This window comes from Agelaius tricolor, unplaced genomic scaffold (assembly GCF_023055355.1).
Source record: "Agelaius tricolor isolate 1412-34295 unplaced genomic scaffold, bAgeTri1.0.p SCAF_11, whole genome shotgun sequence".
NCBI lineage: Eukaryota > Metazoa > Chordata > Aves > Passeriformes > Icteridae > Agelaius > Agelaius tricolor.
Genome location: NW_027269271.1, coordinates 8,661,347 through 8,675,447, shown reverse-complemented (window position 1 = coordinate 8,675,447; position 14,101 = coordinate 8,661,347). Strand labels below are relative to the sequence as shown.

Genomic DNA, 14,101 nt, shown 5'->3' with positions numbered 1-14,101 from the left:
TTTGTCCCAGCAAAACCCTTTGCAAGTTTAAGGTGTGAACACTTTAAATACACAGCTGCTGTTAACATGACAGTTATCAGATGGGGAACTATCTTATCTCTTAAGCTGAAATACTTTGATTTCTCCCTAGTAAGTTCCAAAATAAAAATGCCTTAACATGCCCAGTTTTTCTTTCAATAATGCTGGCAGTTAGATTCTTAATCTTCCCACTTTTCTTTCAAACACACAAGTCTACAAAAGGCCATGTACCCGTGGTGCAAGCTCCTGGCCTTGCATTTCAGCACAAATGGGAAATAAAGTGAAGATTTTCCACAGCAGAGCAATATATTTTTGCAATTCACAGACTACTAAATTCAATATTTTCTGAGCTGAACTTAAAACTTTTATAATTTGTGTGTGTGTGTATGTGTGTGTATATATATCCTTTACTCTGAATATTTGGAAATTACATATAATTACAATTCCAGGAAATGGGGATACATTTTGACATTCTCTATCTATTCAAAATGCACCCATGAATTAGCACGGACTGTTGAAGTCTGACATCAAAGCTTCAGTAGTTTATTTCAAAGAAACATAGTCCAGATTCACCTAAATGGATATTAAATGCAGCAGATGATTAATCTGTCCAATTACAGATAAAAATAGTCCAGAGGTAATGGATGGGCATTTTTCTCTATCAGATCTGGTAGTGGTCATGTTAACTTATCAAACTGACAAAAGTAAGGTTTCTCAGAATAATTGTGCCAGGTCTAGGTCATTCTTACCACATTGCTGCTGCAGGCATAAATCAGTATTTTGAGTCTGTTTTATCCTCAGTAACATCACAGAAACCATAACTCACCCCACTGCATTACTACATCCATTTGAGACAGACTTAGCAACAAAACTGCCTTCAAAATAGATTTTCAACAGAAACTGCAACTTACGGAAATTCTACATGTAATATTTCTTTAGTATAAACTCAATCAAAATGCTTCTTTTTCTGGCAAGCTGACATGACATATTTAATATTCACTTCAAGACAAACTGCAATTTCCTGGGCTGCCTCACTGTCACACTGCATGAGTAATTTGCTGATTCTGGTGCCTGCTGTCAGGGGCCATGACTGATGTCCCAGACCTGAGGAAGGGGAGAGCTGTCCTCCAGCTCCCTCCCTGCTCACCTCTGAAAGATGCAGCAGACAAAGTTCTGTGTAATTCTCCTCAAGACAAGGCCTGAGCATACACAGAAAACACAGGAACATTATAGGAAGGCTAGAAACTGTCAAATAATTGGAGAAATGAGCAAGGCATTTTTGACCTGGTCTGTGTCTAATATAAGAACTTACCTGTGGAAGGTCAGAGTCTCCAACAGGTGCAGAAATAGTCCACAAGTCCAGCTCCAAGGCTCCTGATGTAAAAACACTTGACAACACCATGTGAATCTCTTACACAGACATAATTAAGAGGCTGTTGTAGGACAGCAGTCTCTGTTTGCTGTGTGCCGTATTCTTTGGTAACATTATATTTTACATAAAGATCTGCCAAGAAAGTTCACCATAGATGTTAGAGAGTAGAGTGCATCTGGAGGATAGAAGTTACAGTTTTCATCTTCATTGTGCCATCTGTGATTTATTAATTTCATTTGTATATATTTAGGCCAGCGTGTACATTTGGGTTCAAATACAAGATCTGAAATAACAGGGGATGAAATCATGACCCTGTGTATTTTTTCTTTCTTGTATTTTCAAAATGTTTAGCGATAATATGACAACATTCCAAACAAAAAATAAGGGGAGGTTATTTGGCAAAATTCTATACAAATTAAAAAATTGCAAGAATTCTCTTTCTTTCAGTGTCAGGAAGTTGGTATTCACTTCCATACATCTTTGTCATCTCACTAATGGTAATGGACTGCAGATATTCTGTTCAAGCCACCAACTATGCCTTACCCTCTCTAGTTTGAAATTCAAGTAGGTTTATTAATGGCATATGGTCAACTAAAAGAACATATTTCTATCTGAAACATTTTCTGCAGAAAATATTTAATTGCTACAGCTGAAATATATTTACAGGAAGAAAAATCTAATTTTGTCCTATATTTGGCAGTGTCTTTATATAACTAAATTCATCCCTTCCCTATGACATTTAAATAGGCCCTGATCTTCAGAAAATAGGAGAATTAATTACTCAATTCAGTAGTAAATGATTCTGTTACTGAAAAGCCTCTAGATATTTCAAAGGAAAAGGAACAGAGAAGGCACAGTATGCCTTCACTTTTATTTTCAGGAAGTGTCATGCTTATAGCTATACAATAAATTCTGCTAGGAAAGCAGCTTAGAGAGCCATGGTGGTTCTAAGGATTTCAGTGTCACGTTGGTGAAAGCAGAAGCAGAGAAATTAGGTGTGCAGAGTTCAAGTCTAGCTGGGGAGGTTGTTTGCCTGCCTTTACTCAGCAATTTTCGTGTGCCTATGTTTTGATCATCAACTGTACTACTTGTAATATTCTTTCTGTTTAGGACCAAATTCTGATCCCATCGAAAGAACCAAAGACGAAATTCAGAGGGGAAAAAACTGACTTGGTATTAAATGCCTTCATGGTTTTACAAAGCCTCTCTGACTTTATGTTTCTACACTGACAAGCAGTCACAAGTTTTGTGCTTGTCCCTTTTAATAGCCATTTCAATACTGTCACAGGTATATGGGAATTACATTAAAAAATTATTTCTATTTCCTTTTCATGCCATCAGCAAGCACTGGAGAGCATTTAACTGTGATCTGGATTTAAAACAGTAGCCATCCATGTTAGATAGCACAGACAGGGAAAATCATACACAGCTGATTTTCAAGTTCAAGCAGAAAATTAAGATGTTGGGCCAACTTTTGATTGATCCATCTTCACCATCTTCCTAGACCAAGGAAGTGATAATTCTGTTCTGTTAATTTTGTAAAATAATTTGTATCCTTCTTTTTTCCCCTACAGATCATGTTGTATGTGAAGAGGAATTCAAATATGCTATGCTAGCTCTAAATTGTATATGTCCAGCTACTTCTACATTAATCACTCTGCTGGTTCATACATCTAGGGGACAGTAAGTATATACTACCATAGAGAAAGTCATAGCTGGTATTTGGAAAAGAGCTTACCCTGGATTCCCACACAACTACAGTTTAAAAAAAGAAAATAGAACTTTCTGCACAATAAAAGCATCAAAACGCCTTACTCAAGGCAGTATAGTTTTGAAGAGAACACCCCTTCAGAACCCCTTAAACAAACCCCCAGTGTTTAAGGGTTTGTTGCATGCCATTGTGCCTTCCACAATATAAAATATGAAAAAACTGAATTTCTAGTTTAGTTGATTGAAGTGTCTCTATCACAAAGTTCTACTCACGAGCAGTAACAAGTCCTAAGAATACCTATTCTAATAGATTAATTTGAAGTTGTGTTTCAATGAACTAAAAAAATGGTTTTCTGATGACTTACGGCATTTGCTTCTCTGTGCCTGTATGTTAAGAGGCAAACAAATATCCATGATTTTTATTTTTAACATGACCACACTGCTGGAAGGGGTGCAGAATTATGGTGTCTCTGCAGACTGCATAATCACAGTAAAACAACTCAGAATTTACTAAAATAATTTTACCAGATCTGGTGTACCTCTTTTATGCTTATTCTTGGAATAATAAGGTATTCTTAATTTGAAATGTTGTGGGCACACAGATGCAATAAAGAGAGAATCTCTAAACATGTTTGTAGAAATGGAATAGCTGCATATACACTACAGAAGTCTTGTAACATGTTAACTTCTTTTTCAAGTAATCATGAACCCAGTAAATATATATATTTATAAGCAGAGTTATTTGACCTTCTATATGACATTTCTAGTATTCCCCTTTGCCCAGAATGGAACTGTTACTACTGAGAACAACAAATGTCAAGATTTTAGTGGCACTGTGCACTAGAATCTCCTAGTAGGAAGACAACAAAACATTTTTTGGATACCTGCTGAGCACTGTGGTGAAGAACATTCTTTATACATTTTTTTATCTGCTTGCCTTGTAATTCTGTGACATGCACAGAATCCAGAGCCTGTTCCAGTTATTTCAGATTACATGCACGTAAAAGAAGAGCAGTGTTCCTAACAGCTGTCAGGGATTTTTCCTTCAGCACAAAACCATACACAGAAAAGGGAAATGATTTCTGCTGTACTTAGGAACTTCAGCATTTCATTGTTTAACACAGTCACATTGATCATTTACAGATTCCCAACTGTGATGCAAAGTAACTGTCACAGAATTCAAAAGTGCTTAAGATTTCTTTTGCAATCAGAATTAATAGATGTAACCAGCATAATAAAAGAGACTCTTTTCTAGTCTGGTCATTGTATACTAGGAGCAAAAAGAAAAAAGTTTTTGCACAAATAGTTGTAGCATTACTTTGAATCCAGAAGGATTAAAATAATGTGTGTTTCAGTAAGAAAGTACACTCTATGTTACTGTAAGAATACTCTTCTGTATTTAAACAGAAAGACTGAAAAAGTGAAAATGTCTAGTTATTAATTATCTACTGCAGTCAGCACTGTTCAGAGCATTTATTCTCAGACTCCAAAATAAGGACATTTGTCATTGTACTGCAGAGATAAACTGCTTGGGATTTGACCAACTTATAGTTCAGAGAGGGTTTTTTTTTTTGCTTTTCCAGATGTCCAGACGTATTCTGTTGTTGAACAAGAGGTAAATTAACTGCTAGTTGTTAAAGAAGGTGAAATTACCATTATTTATGCATATGAAAGATGAAGTGAGATGAGCAGTTGAGTTAGGCTAAGTAAAAATATCAGGTGAAAGCAAATTATTTAAACTGCAAATAAAAATTTTATATACATGTATTTATAAACCAAACCAAATACTAAATTAGATCTACATAATGAAAATACTTTGTTAAATAGACTTCCCAATGTTAATAGTGAAGTGCTTTCCTTTACATTACTTCCTGTTTAATTATCCTTTTATTATCATGGTTGCTATTAACACCTGCATTAAACCTTATGTAGGACTCAAATTTTAAATACCTGTTCAGGAGGTGCAAATAATCCTGTTGTCTTCTCAGCTGTTTGTGGAATTCAAAACTTTAGTCTGTGAGACACCAAAATTCTACCTCGAATCTTATTTATAACCTCATTATTAATCTTAATTAATAATCTTAACATTTATATTTAACTGTTATCTGTTTATTTAAACTAGTAATACTACTCTATTAGGGTTTGTTTGATGATAGAAAATACTGGAAGAAAATAACCTTTCTGACTTGGAGTTAATGTGATCTTTACAGTACAGCCCCATGGGAAGCTTTCAGACAACTCACTGGAACCAAGCAGACATTAAACAGGTGACCATTTTATTTTAGGGGGAAAAGTGAAATAAGGGAAAATGCTCTGAAATTACACAGCTAGTTCTGCTGATCTATACCTACTACACTATTTATAGTATTGTAACAAAAATGGTTCACGTATTTTCATCTTGAAACAAACTGTTTTCATGATGAGAGTGAAGAAACATGGTAAATGGGAGAAAAATACAAATTGTGTTAAGGTATTGAGAATGTTTAAATGAGCATTAAAGGAGCATGTCCAGGGACCTTGAGATCTTCACTCCAAGTGGCAAAACACGGGACACACTTGGCAGATTCATGACCTATCTGCACGTATCTGTGTGTATATGCACCAGTTACCTCCAGTGAAAATCATGCAGGCAGAACTTTGTTTCCATGTGAAACTTAATCATGAAGTTCCCAGGAGCTCCAGGGCTACAAGTGCTGGGGTTGCTGCAGTTTGGAAATTTGCACTGAACTGTTTGCATTAAGGGCAGCAGCTGCATAGAGTAAAGGGTGATCTGCTTTGTAATTTATTTTCTTGCACTAGAGAAAAGAAGCTATGTACTTGTAATAGTCTACAAGACACAGGAACCAAAAATACTCAGAGTATAAAGATCAGTGATAAGCAAATGCAGAAAAATTTCTCTTACCGAGCAAATGACCAAAGACAAGTGACTCTTTCCTACATAAGTTGGTATTAATGATACTCAGACAGGAACCAAAGAGTCTGCCACAAAGCATGTGAAGAAACTGTCTTTATGAATGTCATGAGAGTGCTGCTGGTTTTACCTGTCATTGTCAAGCTGCCATGGATGTACTTATTATGGTGTGATTTTAAAGTAATTGAGACACCTCTCTCCTGATAATAAAGTACATACTCTCATATGTCTATTACGTAGCAGAAAATGCTCTTTAATACATCAAAATAATCTGTGCACTTAAAATATTACCAAGATTTGATCTCAAACACTTCTTTCAGATTAGCCTATGGGACCTTTTCAGTAGACGTTTGTAGTTTCTATTTACAGGAAATACCATTCTGATTAATAAGAATTTTGCATTAAGTGTTAAATTATTCTCTTTATGTTTCAGGGAGAGTCAGCAATCACCAGAACAATGGCAGAAAATGTATGGCAGATGCTCTGGTAATGAAGTGTATCACATCAACCTGGAAGAAAGTACAGTTTTTGCAGAGTATGAGGGGAAGAGCTTCACATATGCTTCTTTCCATGCACATAAAAAGTATGTTTATTTTTCTTATCAACCATCAAACGTTCAAAGAAATAATTGCTTGTTTTGCCTGCAACGTAGCTCTGCACTAAAGGCACAGTACTGCACATTGATCTGTTCCTGGGTTTAAGTATCTGGCCACTAATATGGATTTATTTCTGTGAGTTAGAGCAGGTCAGGTAAAAGCTCATGTTCATCCTGAACAGCCCACCTCAGTCTAAGAGAACAGCGTTCTACAGATATAAAGGATAAGCTGGACAACCAGGAAAAAAAGGGCACTTTTTGGAGGTTTTTCAAGAACAACAATTCTTTTCCAAGTCCAAAACAATCTAGAAATGAATGGGTGGGAGGGTGTGGGGTTTTTAAAATTTATTTAGGACTCAGCTGGAAATCTGGCTTCCTTTGTGGCTTGTTCATATTAAGGAAAATGTTCAGTTTAAAGGTGTCACATGGTACATTCTGGTAATTGTTCAAACGTAAAAATCTTTTTTCTGTTAGATGATAACATACCTGCTTTAAGGTCCAGATGATGCATCACTTTTCCAGTGCTGCTCTGTGAGATAAACATGCAAAATAAACACAAATCATGTATGTTTATATATTTGATAAAATAAGCATTTATCAAATCCTAAATGCTGGGTTTATTCTCATACTTAATCAAGGAGAGAAAGAGGGTTTTTTTTCTGTAATTCCTTCTTTTCTATCACTAATCAAATACATTTTTAAAAGTGAATTGGAAAAATGAATTATGAAAATGGTCTCCATTTCATACTTATAAATAATGGAACAATTTAACATGATTAATAATTTTTCGTATCGTGTATCCATTTTTCTACCAATATTTTCCCAAAAAGGACTATTCATCTGACAGAAAAAATCAACTAGAATAACATTAGGAGAATATTAAGGCATTACAAAAAACACTCAACTGCCTAGGAATTCATGAGCTCATAAAATCTGCTTGATTTGATGTGGCCTATTTAGCAGAACACATTTTTCAAACATCCCTGTCATCCAGAAAGCTGCAAATGTTCATAATGTGCAAAGAATAAAAATATACCTGAGGTTCATTTTTGACAATGGAAATTCTGGTGTTTGCAGGACTATGCAAAATGAACCATGCCTTTCCTTTTCTAATTAAGGTTTGGAGTCTGTCTGATTGGTGTTAGAAAGGAAGATAACAAAAACATTTTGCTGAATCCAGGTCCTCGATATATCATGAGTTCTACTGATATATGCTTTTATATAAATATCACCAAAGAAGAGAATTCTGCTTTTAAGAAGCAAGAAAAGCATAGAAAAAACCATGAATCAAAATTATCTTATCATGGAGCATCTAGGTTACCAGTACACAGTATAATAGCCAGCATGGGTAAGTAAAAAAAAAATAAAAAATTTCAAGATCACAACATATTCTTATTTAATGAGTAGCACATTTTAAAGCATCTTCCTAAACTTTTAAGAAACTGTAATTATGAATAGAGAGAATGAATATAAAAACTTCAAACATTTGCTATCATATCTAAAAAAAACCACAGACAAACAACCCAAACCAAACCAAAGAAAAACTCAGACAAAAACAAACAAGCAGACAAACCAAACCCAAAACCCCCAAACAAACAAATGGAATTTGATTTCTCTTTTACTTGACAAGGTGGAAGTAAACTAATTAGGACTGTAGTATAAAAAAGTAATAATGAAGTGTATGCAAAGCAAAACCAGTGGGTAAATCATATGAGTACTTCTTTGTCATTCATACCTGATTGTTTGTAAGAAGTTTTCATGAGCTTCTTTAATTTAATAAACACCTTAAGTAAAATCTGTAGGTTGTTGATGCATATTAATATGGACTGATTATATAAGGTATAATTTTAAAGAGGCACTTAACAAGAAGACACAGACTAATGGTCAGGAAAAGCGTTGCTTTCCTTGAGTACAGCTGAAATATTTGTTTTATTTTAATGGAATAAACACCCCCAGCACAGTGTAGCTGCCAGTCCTTTGCCATGCAGCCAGGCAGTCCCCAGTAAATGCAGGAATGCCGTTCCCAGGTTCTGAGCAGCACTGAGGAGATGATGTTTTCCCTGTTTCCCTGCCCTAGGGACCGTGGCCATCGATTTGCAGGACACGGGGTGCCGCGGGGCCAGCGGTGCCACGCTGGCACTGCCCGCCCAGGGGGGCAGGGAGGGCAGGAGGCCCAGCATCGCCCCCGTGCTGGAGGTGGCCGACTCCTCCTCCCTGCCCACCTGCGACCTGCTCAGCGACCAGTCCGAGGATGAAACCACCCCCTCCGACGAGGAGGTCTCTGCAGGCTTTGAGTACGTATGTTAAATAAAGCGAAACGTTAACGCTAGATGTAAAAAGCATTGATAATCTTTTTTGGAATGCAGATCCATCTGAGCACTTCTAGGACGGAAGTCCCATGAAGTCCAATTATGGAATTATTCCCATCAAGGAAATGCTAGCAGAATGCTATAAGCCTACTTGGAAATACAAAACCACCCAACAGATAAACTCCTCTGTTTGCTGGAGATTTTCTCTTTGCGGTTCTAAAAGCTGAGGTTATGTATTGCAATGGATTCATAGCATATTCTAGGGCCTTTTATTTTATTTCTATAATTATTACATTAGCACTCAACAAATTTGTAAACAGATAAGTATTCCTGTCATGAAAATGTAGTGATAATCAGATCATCCAACAGGCTTTGGAACTCTGGAGCTCGGTGTGCGACTTCAAAATGCAGGAATGACAAAAAAGCAATACGGGACAAAATTATCACATCTAATTCAAAATGCTTGTTAGTGTGTTACTGAAAGTAATGATGCATTACTCAGATAAACCCAGAAGATTCAATCTTGCTGTGCAGATGAGCAATTATGTTTATTGGGTTGCTGACAGGGGTGTTAAAACTGAAATACACAATTAAGCCAGTGCCTCAACCAGCAGAGTTTCCCATCTCCACCAATGGCAAGCATGAGAAGCCCCAGGGAAGATTATCAAGCTCCAGAGACAAAAATAATAGGAAAAGTCATGTTAAATGTGCAGACTGAAACAGCAGGATTTAAAATGTCTCCTGTAAAAAAGCACTAAGGCCAATTAGAAATTTCACCTCATCGGGAAGAGGGTTTGCCATTTAGAATTTATTTCAGCCATTTTGAAAGTACATTATTAAAGCTAAAAGGTAATGACTTCACTCATTCTTGGTAAATGTTTGAAAAAAAAATTGGAGAAGGAAGAGCAGAAGTACAGTTACTTCTGTTTTCTTTCCTCCCTTTTTTAATTTTTCCAGTTCAAAACACTATGACAGCACACTATGAAACAACAGACTTTTCAAAAACCCAAGCAAAATTCCTTCAGTCCCCAAAAGCATGGCAGCTTTCACTAAGTTCTGTTGAACTGCCTGCAAAATACATTCTTTTGACCTCTGTTAAACATAGTTCATTTTATGTGCTTGGTCTGAAACTTGGACATATGTATAAACATCCCATAAAACAATTGGGTAGGCAGCAGTGTTTTGCTAATTTGCTATACTGAAAAATGTTTTTTTTTCTTTTTAGGTATGCCAAAGGCTATCCTCCTTACTCTCCTTATATTGGAAGTTCTCCCACCTTTTGTCATCTTCTGCATGAAAAAGTACCCTTCTGTTGTCTAAGACTAGATAAGGTAAAGGGGGCTTCTGCTACTGGATAATCCTGCACTCTCATTCGTCTCTTGCATCTGAGCAGAGCCAAATTCTGATTTCTCCTTAGAGATGAAGTTTGTGCAGTATTTTCTATAATACTATATTCTCTCCTCCCTTTCATGACCAAGTGTTTATGTCTAACCAGGTCTCTGTTGGGTCATCTAATACAATGTTCACTTCCACTGAACTTGTTTTTTACTCCGATTTTAGGGATGCCAGCATAACTACTATGAAGATGCCAAAGCCTATGGATTCAAAAACAAACTGATTATAGTTGCAGCAGAAACTGCTGGAAATGGCTTATACAACTTCATTGTCCCACTGAGAGCTTATTACCGACCAAAGAAAGAACTAAACCCCATTGTATTACTGCTGGATAACCCGTAAGGAAAATGGTTTTTTTTCCCTTTCTGATAAGTTTTAAAATCATTTTACCATTATTCAATAGATGACCCCTTTTCATATGGCCGGCTGAAAATCAAAAACATTATGGCACACTTATCTTTGAGAAAAGTTAGTGACAAAAATCATACTGCATGTTCACTGTCATATACAAAACTGAACTTTTATTGACTGTTAATGGCCATAGTAAACTTAAATGTTCTTATTCTTCATGGCCAATGTTTCAGCTAAGTTTTTTTTTTAAATCACCCCCAAAAATGTGAATGTTACTGCTAAAATTAAATAGCTTAATAAACACTGTAAAAAGCAAGCTGTATAACAGTTTCACAGCTACATGACAGCACTAACCTACTTAACACAATGCACTTAGTGGCCTGGACCAGTTAGGTATATTTTTAATAACTCTACACTCAAAGATAAACAGTTCTTTAAGCCAAAAGGACACCCACAGACACATTTTATCTAAAACTATTTAAAGCCATGGAGGAAAATTTAAACCTGCAGTATTATTGTTACTTTTATATTTCTTGGTGACTGCTGAAATTTTTCTCATTGCCTGATTTTAATATTTTAGAGAAATTTGCCTATGTCAAGACTGGTTCATTTATAATCTGATAATTAATTAGCTTTTTGGGGTTTTTTTTGCAACACTTTGGTACAGCTCAGCTACTTAAAATCACAGTTTGGAAGACACAGAAATGGAGGTTACCTGTACACAGAATAGTAGAACAAGCTAAGAAAGCAAAAATGTCTTGTAGGTTGTGATTCCAGGGCTGACACTTCCATTTGTGCAGATCTGTTGCAGTTTAAGTGATTTTTTCTACAAAGGCCTGCTTTGTAGAAAACCTATTTCCCGCTGTGAAGTGTCCCACTTTCCCTCAGGCAGCTCCTTAGTCACCTGTGTTGGCAAAACAGAAGGTTTTTATGTAGGTACTATGACATACAGTGAATTACACAAATTAAGAAGCCTAAATGAGGCTAAATCACTTCCACTGACAGTGTGAGAGCAAAGCCATGGGCTCAGGGGGCCCTCTAGTGCCAGCTCCTTTTGCCAGCACAGTGCCCAACTTCACACACTTCAATGCTGTTGTGACACCTTATAGCTAAACACACTTTTGATGGATTAATGTGAAGTAAAAGCTCTGCTTGCTAATTAAACCAGCACCCTTACTGTTGTCTCTCTCTATGCAGAGCTTGCAGTGACTCCTCTGAAAGGGAGTAGGCTTGAAAGCAGTAGGTGTCACAAAGCCCAAATGATGATTTGATTTCCACTTTACATTTTAATTAAGAGTTGTTGATGCTTATTTTAAGTCCTCCTAAGACACCCATTGGAGTATAACTTGGTAGTGTGTCTTTGACATTACTCATTTGTTCTTATATTTGGAATTGTCCTGTGCCATAACATTTCTGATTTTAGAGGTGCATTTACTAATATAAGCATGTTAATTCTGATCATTCTTTATGATCACAGCAAAGTGTTGATTCACAGCTTTCTGAAAACCTATTTCCTGCTTTAACTGACATCATAATGCCAAAGTTTAAGAAAGTTATTTTTTTTAAAAAACCCCAAACTACCAGTTGATGAAAATATTTTGGAAGAGATGCTGCTGTTGTGATACTGTGTTTCATTTTGTAATTCCATCTGCTGCTTAGGCCAGATATGCATTTTCTGGATGCAATCTGTTGGTTTCCAATGGTTTACTACATGGTGGGCTCTATCGACAAGTAGGTGAAATAACTGTTAGCAAACTTACCTTTGTAGTCTCAGTGGTTTGGTGTGTGTATTGTCATTGCATGCTCTGCTGTGTGTGTTGTAGTTGGAGATGAGCTTTCTGCATGCATAGTCTGTGTCTGTCTGCTGTAATTTGGGATTTCACATTTCTGATTTATAAAGGAGCCCATTTGGGAAAAGCATGACAGGGAGCACAAGTTAACATGTTCAAAACCATAAGATTAACACTTATTTAGGTGAGTTTATATGTTTCTACAAATGAACAGATTATAGCCCTGATTCTAGTGTCAGTCTGTACTGAATTACAATTTCTTGGAATTCATTGACTCAGGTTCTGTAAAGACAGCTACAGAATGTAAACAGTCTTGAATGTGTCCAAAAGTCTTCATCTTACACTACTTAAATTATCACTTACTCCTACATTTCTGTCTTCACCTCTGCTAATACATGTTTATGGATATAGGTTTAGCAACAGAACCTTAATGTGAAAATCAGGCAGAAACAAGAGAAGAGCAAGGGCTCATGAATATTTTAGTAAACTCCTCAGTGTAGATTGTAAATTTAAAGAAAACTGCTTCACTACATAGTGCATACTGAATTGGGGCTACAAGCCCATAATATTAATTAGACATCAAAAAGCTTATTTCCTGCTTGTAATAGTGATACATTTAACAATTTACCTTGATGATACCAGGTCCTTGTGAGGTTTATGAAGACCCCACAGAAGTGTTACTTACTTTACATGTTTTCCTATGCAGCAAGAAAGTGTCACACGTTATTAATATCTACTACTTTATTAACTCTTAAATACTTAATAATTATAAAAAGAACTCATAATGGCAGAATAATTAAATTGTTGCCTTTTTCCCAACCTGGAAATGAAACATGAGATAGTTTTAGTAAGGAGATGATATAAAAGGAAAAAGACAAAACCCAAATAGCATCAAAATGTGTACTCAAGAGGGAATACTCAAAGTATTTAAAGTAATTAATAACTCAGATGTTAACCTGTTCTACTAATGTAGAAAATTAAACTCTGTTTAAATTTACTGAGCTTATTTCAAAATGGAAATTTCCAAATCCCTCCCTAATGGTGTTTTGTTGTTCTTTCAGAATTAAATGCGTTTTTAAAAAAATGAAGCATGTAGTCTTTGGAATAAGTGATTATTCAGAATTCAGAAGTTCACAGTAATACCAGCATGAACTTCTGCATCTTTTCTGATGCAAAAATCACTTTAATTCCTGGTGCAATAAGCAACTGCAGTTTGTAGAGGGTTTTTTTGACATCTGTTATCATTAATAAGAATACTTCTAAAAATATAGTTCGTACATATTCCTTGTGTTTTCCTCACCATGTTTTTAAATCTTATACAACTAATAGATCTGACCATCTGTAGATAAGAAATACTTTGTAAAATATGCACATTTTCCTTTCTTCATTAAGGAGTATAAAATACATTCTCAAAGTACCAGCTACTATCTATAAGTATATAAAATATTTATCATTTGTTAACCAGCAATGAAGTATCATAATCTCAGAGAGAAAACCACCAAAGAAATTACTTTAATTTACCATTCTTTTTTTGTTAGAAGTAGATTGTCCACCAAAAAACAGCTTTACCAGAATTCATAGCAGAGATCACTTCATCAAAATGTGTCAATTAGTAGGTACCTCTCCCCCAGCCCTTGGGTAGGATTTGAG

At 35.8% G+C, this 14,101-nt stretch overlaps 1 protein-coding gene across 5 annotated transcripts in view; it reads left to right on the top strand.

The window, feature by feature from the left end:
* Positions 1 to 14,101, top strand: part of KCNT2 (potassium sodium-activated channel subfamily T member 2) — a 115,503-nt gene that overhangs the window by 75,928 nt on the left and 25,474 nt on the right. For 3 of the 5 annotated variants that reach the window (XM_071436007.1, XM_071436008.1, XM_071436012.1), the window contains 8 exons: positions 2,965 to 3,073; positions 5,311 to 5,367; positions 6,445 to 6,594; positions 7,725 to 7,954; positions 8,684 to 8,900; positions 10,141 to 10,246; positions 10,476 to 10,648; positions 12,321 to 12,392. In XM_071436007.1, the coding sequence (XP_071292108.1) occupies positions 2,965 to 3,073; positions 5,311 to 5,367; positions 6,445 to 6,594; positions 7,725 to 7,954; positions 8,684 to 8,900; positions 10,141 to 10,246; positions 10,476 to 10,648; positions 12,321 to 12,392 (1,114 nt within the window). The remainder of the gene's footprint in view (positions 1 to 2,964; positions 3,074 to 5,310; positions 5,368 to 6,444; positions 6,595 to 7,724; positions 7,955 to 8,683; positions 8,901 to 10,140; positions 10,247 to 10,475; positions 10,649 to 12,320; positions 12,393 to 14,101) is intronic. The other 2 variants (XM_071436009.1, XM_071436011.1) reach the window with 1 other exon arrangement.